This window comes from Martes martes (assembly GCF_963455335.1).
Source record: "Martes martes genome assembly, chromosome: 1".
NCBI classification, from domain to species: Eukaryota; Metazoa; Chordata; class Mammalia; order Carnivora; family Mustelidae; genus Martes; species Martes martes.
In genome coordinates this window covers 98,879-111,506 of record NC_137888.1, presented here as the reverse complement: position 1 = coordinate 111,506, position 12,628 = coordinate 98,879, and the positions used below count along the sequence as shown (strand labels likewise).

The following is a 12,628-nucleotide window of genomic DNA, read 5'->3' as shown; positions in this document are numbered from 1 at the left end:
CGACCTCAGGCGTCGTGGGTGTAGGGCAAGAGCAGCGTGTGCACGGGGGCCCGAGGAGAAGATCCCGGCCCCCAGCCCCACGCCGATGCAGGGACCACTCTCCTAGGGGACCGTCACCAGCACTGCAACCTGTGTCCAGCTGCACAAAAGGGCAGAGAGAGTGGCTGCCGCCCTGATGGAGAAGGCAAGACTGAACACTGGGGACCACGTGGCTTTGGTCTACCCGCCAGGTAAGCACACGGAGACCTCCCTCGGCTCTGCGCTGGTGGGGATGTGCTGTTATTATAAAGCAGACCCCCCTGGAACCGCCTGCCAAGTCAGGGGACCGATGTGGACCATGTGCCCCAGGTGTCCCCAGCACAACGCCCTCCAGTCTCCCCAGAGCAGCCTCTGCCCCTGGCCTCCGTTGTCTCTTCTGCCCGGTGGGGCACCCTGTACATCGGGTTAGTCTGCCAGTTTTCTTTAACTTTGATAGGTTTTTAGAGTCTCTTAATCCTCAGGCTGTCTGTCTCCCTCTGTTTATAATGTATCGACTGAAGACCCAGTTCGACTCTGCAGAGGCCCCCAGGCGAGAGGCCCCCCAGCCGCCCGCGCAGGAGGCTCCCGTCTTTCCTGCAGGTTGGCGGTGAGGTCCTGGCTCTGAGTCATACTCGGGTTTGGTGCCTTTGCCGACTCCAGGCGGTGCTGAATTATTTCGTCGGGGACCCTGTCAGCTTCCGTCTCCTCTGGTGTTGGCAGCCGCCGGCCGATGCTTCAGACTTCATTCGTGAACCTTTGGGGTCACAAAACAGTGATGGTCTCATTCTGTCAATTCTTGTTCTCATTTATTGGCCGTGAAACGAACACACAGAGACCCCCTTCATCTAGCATTCGGCACCCCGTGGTGGAATCCGTGGTGCTTGTCATGCCCCAAAAACGGGTCCGTGATCAAAGGAGCGAGACTGATGATAGAGCGAAGGTCAAGCAAAGCTTTATTTCGCCCCAAGCATCAAGAATCAGACCGAACGTTCGGGGCCGCACCTCTTACAAGAGAGGGCGACCCTTCTCTGTTTCACAGACTAGCTTTTAAGGGCAAAGGCCATGCAGTCGGGCCTGGCCACACACAGGTGGCCAATGAGGTTGTAACACACAGGAAACTCCACAGTGATGCTGGGTGACCAGTTGAATTACAATTGACCCCAGTAGACATTTGACCCAGCCTATCACCTTGGTTGGGATTGGCGCCCAAAAGGCTCCCAAAGGGCGGGGCCGATACTCCTTGGTCGCTAGGGAGACAGTATGCACCCCCACTGATCCCATGTCTCCACCTGGCCTGACCCACCCTTGTATCTGGGCTTTGTTACCTGGAGCTGGTTTCCAGGACTTGTTTTTAAGGGAATCCCCTGGGGGAAGGGGAGCAGGGGCAGTGTAACTTTAATGAAAGCCTCTTGCTAAATAGGTCCTTACAGTGCGGATTCTTTCCTTCTGTCCGTCCTGTGTATTCCCGTCCCGCTCCAAAGCCGACTGGTCAGTGGGTCTGGAAATACGTACATCGTTGTGAACTCACGACTGAAGTGAATTTGTCGGGTTTCAGTCCTTTGCAGTTAGTTTCTTTGTCAAAGCTCAGGTCGCCAGTAGGAGCCCCTTCCGGCTGGCTTCATGGTGACCACAGTCGTCCCCAGAACAAAACCTGGGCGTGAGGGATGCTCATTTCTTCCCGACTGGCTGCTGTTTATTGGCTTTTCAGTGAGCAGAGCTGGGAATTACAAATAAACACAGCGTGTCTCTTGGAGGGGCAGCCCCTTCTGAGTTCATACTCTTACATCCCCTTCACGCTCAGGACTGAGCCCCTCCTACCGCGTAGCTCCCGCTTTTCCATACCAGGAACCTGCTTCTTCAGAGCAGGGAGAGAGCAGAGCTCAGATGTCCTGCACTCACGCAGCTGCTTAAACCTGCATCACACGCAGCACTCCCGGAACGACGGCACAAGTGCTGTCACCACCGAAATGAGCTCGGAACAGGCCGTGGTGTGTGCACGTGCTTCCTGCCTCCCCCTTGTTGCCACCGTGTGTCTGCTGTCAGAGGGACGGTGGACGGCCCTTACAAGTCCAGCCTCTTGGCTTCTCCTTTGGTTTCCAAAAGGACTTCGCTCTTCTGAAGGAGACTCAGAGGACCCTGGAGGCCCGGCTCTTGTCAAGTCAGAGTCGTTTCTCCCTGTGGCACAGCATCAGCATTAAGACTGGGAGTTTCCCGGAGGAATGTTACTCTCTGCCCGCCTCAAGTACAGATCAACAGTTACAAGGGCATTTAATTTTACCTACATTTTAAAAAAAAGATTTTATTTATTTATTTATTTATTTATTTGACTGCCAGGGATCACAAGCAGGCAGAGAGGCAGGCAGAGAGAGAGGGGGAAGCAGGCTCCCCGCTGAGCAGAGAGCCCGATGCGGGGCTGGATCCAGGACCCTGAGATTGTAACCTAAGGCAGAGGCTTAACCCACTGAGCCACCCAGGTGCCCCAGATTTTATCTACATTTCCTTCTGCTTCTGATGAATTTCTAGAACATAGGTGAGGTTCGGTGGGGTGAGGTACGGAGCTGATGACCAAGAAAAAATTCTTGAGACATCTTTGGTGCAAAATGGTGGTTTATTAACGCACGGGGACAGGACCCGTGGGCAGGAAGAGTTGCTGCCCCTGGGTTGTGAGGGGTGGCAGGTTGTGTACCACATAACACAGGGGTGGGGGAAGTAAAGAAAGGGGAGATTTCAATAGACGTTCATATGCTAAAGGGGGCCTGCGAGATATCAGATGCCAGAGGCCTGGCCATTGCCAAGGTCGTTTTGCCCTTTTTAGCAAGCTATTAAGATAGTTGGGAGATTCCTAAAGAATGTCACTTACGTCCCACCCAGGAGTGGGGGTGCCAGGTGGGGGGCGGGGTGGTGGATTCAAGGTGTCAGCCTTTTGCTTTGTCCTCAGCCAGCCTTCTGTTCCTTGTCACTTCTGTTCCCCACATCACCTGGGCTGTGACCGCAGTCCCCACTCTTCAGGTAAACCTGGGATCCAGGGGTAAGGAAAGCGGCCGCTGAGCTGTGCTGCCCTGGCCCTGAGCCGGCCGCATGGGCTGCAGTGGGGCCGTGCCCCTGGGCTCAGGGCGGGGGGTGAAGGCCCACAGGAGCGCCCCTGAGGGAAGGCTTCACTACAGGAAAGTGGAAGGAGAGACAGGCTTGCGATCTTGGTGATAGAGAATCCCGTGGGGGACCCTGCTGCTCTCCTCTGCCCAGGAGTACGTCTGAGGCCATTCAGAAGGGAGTGCCCGCCGGGGATCTGAATTTACCTCTGAAAACGTGCCCGCGGGTGGAGAGTGCTCGCGGGAGGCAGAGCTGGGGTCCCCGTGGGGAGGGCCCCCCTTGCTTTGCACTCCCCACAGGCCGTGTTGTGTATTTCTTGGGAGTGAAGGGGGGGTCCGGGATTTCTTCCAATTTCCAGAGGGTGTCTGAGCCAGGGGACTAAGAACCTTGCCGTCTGGAAGCGGCAGAAGGATGCTGGTGGGAGCGGAGGTTCCTCCCACCCGTGCACCTGGAAATAGGTGTCTTCAGGGAGCAGCGTGGATTTTGTGAGCTCCTGGGCCTCGACGGTGCTGGGCGTGGGTCACTCACACGTGCCCCAGCCAGCTGGGTGTGCTCAGGGCCTGCTGCGACTGCAGAGCTGCCCTGGCCTCAGTGTCCGTTATTAATACTGAGGGACCCCGGCGAAACCCCCCTGCCAGGTTACGTGGTGGCTTCTTGTAGCCCGAGGATGCCCGGTGGGGGCCCTGTGTGCTCTGAGGGGCCTCCAGCGTGGTGGTGGGGGGCGGGCATCTCAAGCTGGACGAGTTCCAGATGGGAGTATAGGTTTTAAGTGCCATGTAATTCCCCCTCAGTCTTAAATAGGAGGCGTTTTAAACATTTAGAAACTTGCAGGAACGTTTTGGTGGTCCCGTGTTATGAAGTGCAGCAGAGAGGTGGGATGCCCTGGCCCGGCACGGGCGTGCAGGGAGGAGGCGCAGGCTTCATGCTTCCAGCTCTCCGAGGGGCCAGACCCTGCTGCGTCCTCCCCCCACCCCGTCACCTCCTGCTCCACTCCTTCTCCTTGGTGGGCCGACCGCTCCCCTCCCGTGTCCCCTCCTTTTCGGAGCCGGGCAGCCTGTCCCTCAAAGGGGTTCTGACTTGGGAACTTCCTCCTCGCACACCTGCCCCGCCCTTGGCAGCACAGGCACAGCAGCAGGCCTAGTGCCTCCCCTGGGCTGCAGCCTCCTGCCCTCGCCCTCTGTGCCCTCCCCTGTGGCACAGGCACACCCCTTCCTCCTCTGCAGCCTTTCAGGAGAGTGTCTGTGCCTCCCTCGTGGCACCGAGTTGTGCAGATACGGATGCCAGCGGGCCGGTCTGGGCACCGAGAGGCGTCCTGCAGGACCAGCCAGGGCGGGAATCGGCTGTGGGCTGGCGGGGGCGAGAGTAGGGGCTGGTGAAGGTGCGGACTGAGTGTTTGGGAGACTCGGGAAGGGAGAGAGAGTTTTGTTTGGGGTGTGGGGGTTTATTGAGGGTGGTGGTTTGGTGTGCGTGTCCTCTTAGTTTAGGCGCTACTCCTTGGGGCCGGGGGATGTCGGCACAGAGCTGTCTCCAGAGCTGGGGTCCTGAATATGCATTCTTACCAGTCGTTCTTAGGTGTTGCCTGTGCTAAGGAAATCAGTAACTTCTTGTCCCTTACACAGAGGACACACACCATTTGCGTGTGTAAAGTGGGGGTGCGGGTCCCAGCGGAACAGAAGCAGAAAAAGGAGGCAACAAACAGCAGATTTGTGTGGAGTCTGTCCGTCTCCCTGCCTCAGTACACGTGAGGTCTGGTTAGTGGCTTTCCCAGTTAGCGCTGGACCGAGACCCTCTCGCCTCCGTGGCCGTCTGGGTACGAGGTGCCGTCGGTCATGTTCCGCCCACACTGACCCTCTCTGACTGCGTGTCTCTGCAGGGGTGGACCTCATTGCTGCCTTCTACGGCTGTCTGTACTGTGGCTGCGTGCCCGTCACGGTGCGGCCTCCGCACCCCCAGAACCTCGCCACCACGCTGCCCACCGTCAAGATGATCGTGGAGGTATGTGTGTGTTGCGCACCGGCCGGCAGGCCTGACGGGGGCAGGGCCTTGTGCGGTGATGATGTCCTCTCTCCCAGGCCCTGCGGGACACCCCGCTCATGCCTCCAACCCCGTGCTCCGCAGGTCAGCAAGTCCGCTTGCGTCCTCACCACACAGGCCATCATGCGGCTGCTGAAGTGCAAAGACGCAGCGGCTGCCGTGGACGTCAGGACCTGGCCGACCATTCTGGACACAGGTGCGGGTCCTCGGCTCTGTCAGGGTGGGTGCTGGCCCCCGGGACGCGCCGCCTTAACTTTCTCTGTGGCGCGGATTGTACTCTTGCCACCAACAATGCCAGTTGGGTGAAAGCAGCTGAAATAGATGGTGAAGGGCGCTCGCCTCTGGCCCTCCCTCGTGGCCCTCCCTCACCCCACGGGGCAGAAGTCCTTGTCGGAAGCCGGTGTGCCTGCGGACCCTCCCTCCCCGTGCTGCTGCTTGTGTCGGGGCAGCAGTTGGTCCCGCAGCACACACCTCTATCCCTTGTCCCTGTCCCCAGTGAAGGCTGCTGGGCCCCAGGACATGCCTGTGGGCCAACCAGGAAGGGGTGCAGAGCTGTGGACCTCTGTGCCTCGAGCCATGAGGTCAGCCTAGGGCTGAGACGCCCCAGACCAGCACACCCCGCAGGCTGTGTCGGGAGCTGCACTGCACGGCCATGGGGTGTCAGCCAGTCAGCAGGCCGGCGTTCCTCCTCGCCCTCGCACCTGGCCGGCCCCTGCCCTTGGGCTCCAGGGCAAGCGGGCAGGGACTGTGTTGTCTGTCATTACTGGCAAACCACCAGACCTGGGGAGCTGGCCCAGGACAGCTGGTATGGGGCCCGGGTGGGCTCTGGCGCAGACTGGCTCCGGAGAGTCTTGTGGCCTCCTGGCTTGCTGCAGCGTTGGCTCCAGCCCTGGCCTCTCTGGCGTCCACCCTGTGGTTGTACAGGGACAACGAAGCAGGGAGAGGCCTGAGAGCCTGTCCCTGGCTCCCGCGGTGGTCGGAGTTCTTCCTGGTCTCACTTGGCCCACTGGTAAACGCCCCTTGCCCACTGTCCCTGTCCCCACCTGCTCAGAGCAGTCATGCTGGGTCTGCTCCGGATGACACTTCCCTGAAGCGTAAAATGAGCTTCCCCGTGTACGCACGTGGCCTACTGTCTCCAGGCCTCCCTCCTGTTCCGTGCTGGCTCTCCCCAGGACTCCCCAGGAGCGGATCATGTTTTCTTTCTCCCTTTGAGAGCCTGAAGTAGTGTCAACATTGCTGGGTCTCTGCTTCAACAGATGACATACCAAAAAAGAAGGTGACGAGCATTTTCAGGCCCCCGTCTCCAGATGTGCTCGCGTACTTGGACTTCAGCGTGTCCACTACGGGGATATTAGCAGGTGTGAAGGTGGGTCCTGTGGTCATAGTTCCTATTGGCTTCTGCCTCTGACGGGTGGGGAGAAAGGGTGCAGGTGTTGGCAGGCCCTCACTCCCATCCACAGCTGGGAGCTGCAGTAGTGTTCCCTGAACTTTGTGTTAAATACCAGTAGACCCCCAGAATCAGGTTTGCCTGAGAGCCATGCATATTTTAATGTTTTATGGTAACATCTAAGAGAGAATTTGTGACTGGCTTTGGGAGCAGGTGGCTTTGATGAGTCTGTCTCGTCACCAGGATCCAAGCGCTCCACTCAATTTTTTTATTATTCTGGATTCTCACTTAGAAGGTCTTTTGTGTGCCATTCCCTGTGTATTACCTGGTTTGTGTGGGGGTTTGAGCCAGCCGCCCTTTAAGGCAGTAACTCCGTCTGGCTGTGTGGTCGGCAGGCACTGCTGTTCGCTTTTTCTCTCCCCTCACTCACTGACCAGAACTTCCATTGTACTCTTTAAGATGTCGCACGCAGCCACAAGTGCCTTGTGTCGCTCCATAAAGCTGCAGTGTGAGCTGTACCCCTCGAGGCAGATCGCCATCTGCCTTGACCCCTACTGTGGCCTCGGCTTCGCCCTCTGGTGTCTGTGCAGGTAAGTTCTGCAGGTGGTGAGCAGGTGAGTGCTGCAGGTGGTGAGCAGGTGAGTGATGTAGGTCTGAGCAGATGAGTGTTGCAGGTGGTGAGCAGGTGGTGAGCAGGTGAGTGCTGCAGGCGATGAGCTGGTGGGTCAGGCGGTGAGCAGGTGGTGAACAGGTGAGTGCTGTAGGCGGTGAGCAGGTGAATGTTGCAGGTGGTGAGCAGGTGAATGTTGCAGGTGGTGAGCAGGTGAGTGAGCAGGCGGTGAACAGGTGGGTGAGCAGGTGAGTGATGTAGGTCTGAGCAGATGAGTGCTGCAGGTGGTGAGCAGGTGGTGAGCAGGTGAGTGCTGCAGGTGGTGAACAGGTGAGTGCTGCAGGTGGTGAGCAGGTGAATGTTGCAGGTGGTGAGCAGGTGAGTGAGCAGGTGGTGAACAGGTGAGTGCTGCAGGTGGCGAACAGGTGAGTGATGTAGGTCTGAGCAGGTGAGTGCTGCAGGTGGTGAGCAGGCGGTGAGCAGGTGAGTGCTGCAGGTGGTGAGCAGGTGAATGTTGCAGGTGGTGAGCAGGTGAGTGCTGCAGGTGGTGAACAGGTGAGTGCTGCAGGTGGCGAGCTGGTGAGTGATGCAGGTATGAGCAGGTGAGTGCTGCAGGCGGTGAGCTGGTGAATGTTGCAGGTGGTGAGCAGGTGAGTGAGCAGGTGGTGAACAGGTGAGTGCTGCAGGTGGCGAACAGGTGAGTGATGTAGGTCTGAGCAGGTGAGTGCTGCAGGCGGTGAGCTGGTGAATGTTGCAGGTGGTGAGCTAGTGAGTGCTGCAGGTGGCGAACAGGTGAGTGAGCAGGTGGCGAGCAGGTGAGTGATGTAGGTCTGAGCAGATGAGTGTTGCAGGTGGCGAGCTGGTGAGTGATGCAGGTATGAGCAGGTGAGTGCTGCAGGCGGTGAGCTAGTGAGTGCTGCAGGTGGCGAACAGGTGAGTGATGTAGGTCTGAGCAGGTGAGTGATGCAGGAGGTGAGCTGGTGAGTCAGGCAGGTGGTGAACAGTTGAGTGCTGTAGGCGGTGAGCAGGTGAATGTTGCAGGTGGCGAGCTGGTGAGTGATGCAGGTATGAGCAGGTGAGTGCTGCAGGCGGTGAGCTAGTGAGTGCTGCAGGTGGCGAACAGGTGAGTGATGTAGGTCTGAGCAGGTGAGTGCTGCAGGTGGTGAGCAGGTGAATGTTGCAGGTGGTGAGCTAGTGAGTGCTGCAGGTGGCGAACAGGTGAGTGAGCAGGTGGCGAGCAGGTGAGTGATGTAGGTCTGAGCAGATGAGTGTTGCAGGTGGCGAGCTGGTGAGTGATGCAGGTATGAGCAGGTGAGTGCTGCAGGCGGTGAGCTAGTGAGTGCTGCAGGTGGCGAACAGGTGAGTGATGTAGGTCTGAGCAGGTGAGTGCTGCAGGTGGTGAGCAGGTGGTGAGCAGGTGAGTGCTGCAGGCGGTGAGCAGGTGAATGTTGCAGGTGGTGAGCAGGTGAGTGCTGCAGGTGGCGAGCTGGTGAGTGATGCAGGTATGAGCAGGTGAGTGCTGCAGGCGGTGAGCTGGTGAATGTTGCAGGTGGTGAGCTAGTGAGTGCTGCAGGTGGCGAACAGGTGAGTGAGCAGGTGGCGAGCAGGTGAGTGCTGCAGGCGGTGAGCAGGTGAATGTTGCAGGTGGTGAACAGGTGAGTGCTGCAGGTGGCGAGCTGGTGAGTGATGCAGGTATGAGCAGGTGAGTGCTGCAGGCGGTGAGCTGGTGAATGTTGCAGGTGGTGAGCTAGTGAGTGCTGCAGGTGGCGAACAGGTGAGTGAGCAGGTGGCGAGCAGGTGAGTGATGTAGGTCTGAGCAGATGAGTGTTGCAGGTGGCGAGCTGGTGAGTGATGCAGGTATGAGCAGGTGAGTGCTGCAGGCGGTGAGCTAGTGAGTGCTGCAGGTGGCGAACAGGTGAGTGATGTAGGTCTGAGCAGGTGAGTGCTGCAGGTGGTGAGCAGGCGGTGAGCAGGTGAGTGCTGCAGGCGGTGAGCAGGTGAATGTTGCAGGTGGTGAGCAGGTGAGTGCTGCAGGTGGTGAACAGGTGAGTGCTGCAGGTGGCGAGCTGGTGAGTGATGCAGGTATGAGCAGGTGAGTGCTGCAGGCGGTGAGCTGGTGAATGTTGCAGGTGGTGAGCTAGTGAGTGCTGCAGGTGGCGAACAGGTGAGTGAGCAGGTGGCGAGCAGGTGAGTGATGTAGGTCTGAGCAGATGAGTGTTGCAGGTGGTGAGCAGCTGAGTGCTGCAGGTGGTGAGCAGGTGGTGAGCAGGTGAGTGCTGCAGGCGGTGAGCAGGTGGTATGCAGGTGCCCCTACAGCTGTGCCTGCCTTCAGGGCCGGAATCGCTTGTGTCATTTTTGGAAACTTAAGGTTCATCTGATACCCAGGGAATCTAAGATGTACACATGAGTGGGTTTGTTTGGGGATGGAAAGGATTGAAGCCTGAGTTTGAAAGTGAGTAAAAGAGTAAAAATACATTTTTTCAGTACATATAAACACTATCCATTACTAGTAATTGGGAAGAGACTACTTAGTTTTATCAAATACTAGGACGTAGGGACAGATCTTTGGACGTAGAAAGCGAGAGTTTCCAGCTGGCAGGCTCTGTCCCTCACTGTGGCCCTGGATCCTTCCAAAGTGCTTAAAGGGAGACCACATGCCTCTGTCATCCCCTGCTCCCCACAGAATTTTCTAGTGAATCTCCCACTTGACTTTAGGGCCAAATTGTGCCTGCTTCTGGCTAGAAGAAAAGTGTTCTCGGAGAAGGAAAGGAGCGGGCGCTCCAGGCACATGTGGTGCAGGCGGACAGGGCGTCCTGAGGGCTGCGGCTGCTGTCCTCACTGTCCCTGCCCTTTTCCAGCGTCTACTCAGGACACCAGTCCGTCCTGGTGCCCCCGCTGGAGCTGGAGAGCAATGTGTCCCTGTGGCTGTCCGCGGTCAGCCAGTACAAGGCCCGGGTCACCTTCTGCTCCTACTCGGTGATGGAGATGTGCACCAAGGGCCTGGGAGCACAGACGGGCGTCCTCAGGGTGAGTGTGCGACCCTGCTTGCTTTCCTGTTGGGGTGTCCAAACCAGGGGCTCCTGCTTGCTTCCAACCCAGACTCTGGGAACCTTCAACAAAGACCCCCAGGATCTGTTCAAGCCAACTGTGGAAATAGAGTTGGGCCACACTGGCTCCGTGGCCCTTTATCCTGGTCCCCGCCCTGCTGCGAGCTCCTCCCTGTGCCCCTAGCGGTCCCCCCTTTCCTCTGCACACCCCACAGAGCAGAGGAGGGTGTGAGAGCCGGGGGTGCCAGGGTGGGGTGTGGGGCCCCTGCTAGCTCTGAGCGCAGCGTGGGGCACGGGGCCTGGGGCGGGGCACAGCAGGCCAGGAGTGGGGGCAGAGCTGAGGGGCCCTCTCCAGTGCTGTCATACTTAGGACCCTGGGGACCCGAGACCCAGCCAGGGAGACCCAGGGGAGGAGGAGGCCAGGGTGCGCGGTCTGCCTCCCCACTGCCCTGCTCCTGTTCCTATGCCGGGTGCCCCTGGGGTGTCCTTCCTCAGGCGGCTCAGGACCGTCCCACCCACCCCTCCCGCAGACAAAGGGGGTGAACCTGTCCTGCGTGCGCACCTGCATGGTGGTCGCGGAGGAGCGGCCCAGGATCGCGCTGACGCAGTCCTTCTCCAAGCTGTTCAAGGACCTGGGGCTGCCGGCGCGTGCCGTGAGCACCACGTTCGGGTGCAGGGTCAATGTGGCCATCTGCCTCCAGGTAAGGCCTGCTGGGGGCCCCCCGCTGCGCCGTCCGTGTGCTGTCCTGCCTCCTGCTCTGTGGTCCCTGCTCGCCCTCTGAGCCTTTGCCGTGCATTTCCGTCTGTCGGTCCGGCCTTGGGAGCTGGGAGGGTTTTTCGTAAAAGATGTTCCCGTCTCCTGGGCGATCAGGGGTTCATTGAAAACAGCACGTTCTTGAGCAGTGACCACTCACGTCCCTGGGGAAGTCTCTGAGGTGGGCACAGCATGTAGCCGAGTTTTTAAAGCAAGATAAACTTATCATGACATCTACCAATTTTATTTTATTTTTAAAGATTTTATTTATTTATTTGACAGGCAGAGATCACAAGTAGGCAGAGAGGCAGAGGGGGGAAGTAGGCTCCCCGCTGAGCAGGGAGCCCAGTGTGGGGCTCGATCCCAGGGCCCTGAGATCATGACCTGAGCCGAAGGCAGAGAGGCATGAGCCCTCCAGGCGCCCCAACATTTACAGATTTTAAATGGAAACATTAATTAATGTGGGGGTTTGTATTGCCCCAGATTCATCTGTGAAACATTAAGGGATGTTCCTTACTCAGAGGAGACAGGAAGTTTCGGAGCTCGAGCAGTTGGAGGGCCGTTGCCTGCTGCTTCCGACCACTGGCTGTTTTCTGGAGTTGGTCGCGGTGCCTCCGTCTCACGTCTCTGTGAAGCATACTGAATGCCTTTCTCACCGACCTGGTAGAGCAGCACAGGCCGGAAGGCATCCCAGGGGCCAGGGCGGGGCCGGGTGCGGAGCCAGAGCCTCTGCGCGGCCGTGGTCCTCAGTGCCTCAGCACCCGTCCTGGGCCAGCCTGTCCCCAGCCCAGGGCCGGTTCCACATGCAGAGACCACCCTCCCGTGGTCCCGGCATTTCTGCTGACGTCTCTCCACCGTGAAGCCTCTGCTGGCCTCTCTGAGCCTCAGACCCTTGTCGGTGGCTGGAGGAGGTGGGCTGGGCACCGACCGATGTCCCTTCCTGCTGTGGAAGGTGTGCCCCAGCGTCAGGCTGCGGCTGCAGCTCCCGGGCCGTGAGTGAGCACCTTGCTCTCGTGCAGCGCCTGTAAGCCTCTGCCCTCACGACTGGGCACTGGAGGGCGTCCGTACTGTTTGTCGGCGTGTGGGACGCCACGTAGCACTGCCGGAGTCTTCATGGGTTGTTCATGTTTGTGCTTTGAGATGCGGTGACGTATTTTGCTTTCTCTTCCCGTGTGTTTCTCACGTGGCCTGTTGCTTTCTGTTTGTTTCCTGTGGCTGTCTCCTCCCTGTCTCCCTCTGCTGGCTTCTTGGCCTCTGTCAGCCCAACAGGCTGGGAAAGCTGGCTGAGCAGGTATGACCTTGACCTCAAACTCAAGTCATCTCTGTGCTTCCCCCAAGAGTTCTTGTGAATTCTAGACAAATGCATGTTTCTTTCCTGTCTGACTTGGCTCACAGTAGATGTTACGGACGTACTACAAAAGCTCCTTGGAAACCAAATGTAAGGGCAAAGCTGGTTTCTAAAGAATGTGCCAGTCCCAGCGTTGCCCATGGAGGGAGGGCAGTGTTTGGTCTCAAAGAGGACCCTTGTTCTAAGCAGGGCAGGCACGGGTCACACTGCTCCAGAGTGATGTTGAGTGGAGCGTCCGTCTAGCACAATGCTCCTTATCTACTAAATGGAACCTAACAGCCTCGGCGGGGTCAATGCCAAGGGTCCGATGAGAGGAGAGGAGGGTGATTTCCCAAGAGAG

The 12,628-nt window shown here is 58.3% G+C and overlaps 1 protein-coding gene across 4 annotated transcripts in view; it reads left to right on the top strand.

Moving 5' to 3' along the window:
* The window catches only part of DIP2A (disco interacting protein 2 homolog A), a 99,954-nt gene that overhangs the window by 80,964 nt on the left and 6,362 nt on the right, over nt 1-12,628 (top strand). For 2 of the 4 annotated variants that reach the window (XM_080808089.1, XM_080808090.1), the window contains exons 26-32: nt 107-230; nt 4,982-5,103; nt 5,227-5,338; nt 6,399-6,508; nt 6,989-7,119; nt 9,998-10,166; nt 10,717-10,887. In XM_080808089.1, the coding sequence (XP_080664215.1) occupies nt 107-230; nt 4,982-5,103; nt 5,227-5,338; nt 6,399-6,508; nt 6,989-7,119; nt 9,998-10,166; nt 10,717-10,887 (939 nt within the window). Of the gene's footprint in view, nt 1-106; nt 231-4,981; nt 5,104-5,226; nt 5,339-6,398; nt 6,509-6,988; nt 7,120-9,997; nt 10,167-10,716; nt 10,888-11,423; nt 11,558-12,628 lie in introns of those variants that run through there. The other 2 variants (XM_080808091.1, XR_013967097.1) reach the window with 2 other exon arrangements.